The sequence below is a fragment of the Solanum verrucosum genome, unplaced genomic scaffold (assembly GCF_900185275.1).
Source record: "Solanum verrucosum unplaced genomic scaffold, falcon-dt-bn FXZP01000146.1, whole genome shotgun sequence".
NCBI lineage: Eukaryota > Viridiplantae > Streptophyta > Magnoliopsida > Solanales > Solanaceae > Solanum > Solanum verrucosum.
The window spans coordinates 140,486-143,680 of record NW_026020056.1 but is presented as its reverse complement, the minus strand read 5'-3'; the positions used below and the strand labels follow the sequence as shown (position 1 = coordinate 143,680).

Below are 3,195 nucleotides of genomic sequence, written 5' to 3'. Positions count from 1 at the left end.
GTCAGATGGCTATTCATCGACTCTCCAAGTGGACTTGACGATCCCTAGGATTGCCTTTCTTCATTCTTTCATCCCGTTCTGTTCCTTTTTGCTTGTTAGTGTCCTTGCTTTGTTCCTCAATCCCTAAACTTGAAAATCAAGGGTTTTACATCAGCTTTTTGTACAAATTAAGCATTTGAGGACACTAATTCTATATAAACAAAGCCCTAAATGAGTCCAAATCTCGAACTCATCAACACCCCCAACTTAAACTTTTGCTTGTCCTCATGTAAAACTCAAGTTCAGCAGTTCAAAAAGAATGTCCCAAACAGTGCTACAGAAGACTCAATCATGAATGCACATCACAAGACTCAACTTACTCATGCAAGAATCAATTGTGCACTGAAAGATTCAAGTTGTGATTCACCATTATCAACGATTCTCAAGTTCACAATACTTGCTTCAAATGCAAGTTCAAGCTCAACAAAGGTACTGAAATGCCCTCACAACAAGGATGATTCCATATTCACACACAATTCTTGAACAATTTATAGCTTCGAAATCATATACAACTCTCACACTTACAAAGATGAACACATGCATGACATCACCCATAGGTTTACCCTTATTTTCGAATCAACAATCATTTTAGCTCACTCAAGATCAATAAGGTCTTTTCAAGGCTTGTAATGGGGATGAGTGTAAAGCTATGGTCATTTAGGCTCAGTGGTTGCTATCCTCATAAAATGTGGTATGAACATTACTTTCCTTCCTTTTCTTCAGTAATTTTACACATGCTCAAAATTCACCCCATTATTCAACTTCCAATTAAATATCGGACACCCCATTTCTTTTGCAACTTTCACAACTTTTTTTTCATTCTTTTTATTTTGCTTTCTTCTATTCTTTCTCTCTCTCTCTTTTTTATGGAGGGTTTCCATCTTTTTCAAATCCATGGATCAAGGGGGAACTTCTTCACACTTCTTGATTTATCTTCTTTTTTCACCACACCCCAACTTAGACTTTTGGTGTAAGTTGGCTATTCAAATAAACAACACTTCATGAGGATTATGGATGAATGGATAAAGAGGGGTTACAATTGCATCAAGTTTCTTCCAAGAAAAGGACAAGGCTCAAAGTGGTTTAAGCAAAGTTCACACATCTCACAAGGTTGGCCACAAAAGAGGTATAATGTCAAATTGTTTCAATCTTCAAAATTGTTGCCTCAGATCATTTCAAGAGCTTGCATCACTTAGTCAACTGGACCAATGGAGCAATTTCTAGGTGTCATCACACTAGGTTCACGGTAAGCTAATCACACAAGGCATTGGAACCAATATCAAACGAGACTGTACACGTTTGCTAGTGTGAAATGTACATCACATGAGACTACATTCGATAACCGGCTTGTCACAACGAGATACAAAATTCCACATATTGTCAATACAACTTCATTTGGCCTCATCGTAGCCACACAATCATTGTTGTTAGATTAAGAACACTATTCAAGTCATCGGTATTGATCATGACCGATAGTCAAATTTGCATAAGAACAACCACGTTCAAACACAACAAGAGGTGGAAAATATTTTTCATAAGGGTTAAAAACCATTTGCATTCAAAATAAGGAGCCATAAGCTCAAACATCCAGAAAACAATATCAAAAGACAATTTAAACACAACAAACCCAATAATATATACGTAGAATAGTCACAAGAGGTAGGTATAAAAATACCGCACCCCACCACAAATAAAAAATGTAGTTCTCCTCAAATGCAACAAAATAATAAAAAGTCAATAAAAATAACAGAGTGGGAGGTAGAAAAAGGTCATAACTACACAGTCGCTCCATCTATTGGGGCATCAATGCCCGGGGTCACATCAATACCACCGGCTCCACTAGGGTCAGCCATGGGTTTATCTGCCAATGAAATATGAACGAAAGAATCCACCATGGCCTGCTCAACCCCTGCAAGGCCCTCATAAGTAGCCTCCTCATCAACACCAAGCTATTCCTCATTAGTCTCAGCCTCGAACTCAGCAACAACTATCTCCTCAACTCGAACCTCATATTCGGTGTTTGCTGGAGGCACATCTATATAAGATGGCATGTCGGGGATCTCCACAGTCCCAAATATCATGTACCTATATGTGGACTTTAACTGATCCATGTCATTCCTCAGCTCAGCAAATGCGGCCTTCAGAGTCATCACCTCATCAATGGCCCCGTGGCCTCGCTTACACACCAATATCCATGTTGTAAGGGCATCAATAGACACACTAAAAGGTGTCACACAAACAATAAGGGCCCTGTCAATAATCCCAGGGACTATCGCCTCAAGCCTGGAGGCACGCCTATCAGCAAAATGGACTAGATGCCCCATCCATAGTATCACCACCTGGGTGACTGAATGTCAGGAAGCATCAACAACAGCACCAGACCTTGGGGGCAGGGGGAGCTGTAGAGGAACTAGGAGTCACTTAACGGACAACACTAAATATACCTTAAGGCCCAGGGGCCAGAGTAGGCAATACTGCCTCTCCAGGTAGTGTATCAATATCAACAATCGGGGAGATGTCCATCGGACGCTGCTTGGCCCTCATGGCCATTTCTTGTGTAATGATCATGCCTAGATTTATACGATTCATTGCAATGAAGGAACTAAGACAAGTCGTCTTTGTGTGGAGGAGGTTGGATTCATTCTGAGATGGCATAATGGTGCTGTTAATGAAGCCAAATCAGTACCTCGCTACCACGCTGAGGTCCTTCTTCTCAATCTGCACTCCAGCCTCGACCCACCTAGGTGTATCATCCGACAATGGAGGAGCCAACCATTCCTTCATAGTCTCCAAAGACTTAGTCTTGCTTATTTATTGGTAGTCATCAACAATGTTGGCAGTGCATTCCAATACAACATTTATTTCACCGCAGTCACACTTTACCTTTTTGCCCCTGACGACCACATAATCCACCATCTTGAATGTGAAAGCCTTCCTCTTCCCTTGTGGTACTAGGGCTCCGTAGGCAGTGTAGAACTCCCGGGCCCAATTTGGAATGTAAGGACTACGGGGTCTGGTGAATGTCTAGAACTTGTGAGACTTCAAACAACTCCAGATATCTAGGTATTTATCTATAACTCCATCACTAGACGACCTCTTCTCTTTTATGATGGTCCTCAATCCCTCAGCCTTTACTCTATTCATTGACTGGGAGGA

At 41.1% G+C, this 3,195-nt stretch overlaps 1 protein-coding gene across 1 annotated transcript; it reads right to left on the bottom strand.

The window, feature by feature from the left end:
• Positions 1 to 1,988: 1,988 nt before the first annotated feature.
• Positions 1,989 to 2,589, bottom strand: LOC125823206 (uncharacterized). Its single transcript, XM_049502618.1, has 2 exons — positions 2,515 to 2,589; positions 1,989 to 2,378 (listed from the first exon to the last, which is right to left on the bottom strand). Exons 1-2 carry the CDS (start codon positions 2,587 to 2,589, stop codon positions 1,989 to 1,991), a joined length of 465 nt encoding a protein of 154 aa, XP_049358575.1.
• Positions 2,590 to 3,195: the final 606 nt, after the last annotated feature.

Excerpts from the sequence above, each read along its gene's own strand:
- LOC125823206 (XM_049502618.1), bottom strand. The coding sequence starts at position 2,589 with ATGGCCATGAGGGCCAAGCAGCGTCCGATGGACATCTCCCCGATTGTT. Across the intron at positions 2,379-2,514 it reads ATACACTACCTGGAGAGGCA|GTGGTGATACTATGGATGGG; the intron begins GTATTGCCTACT and ends TCAGTCACCCAG.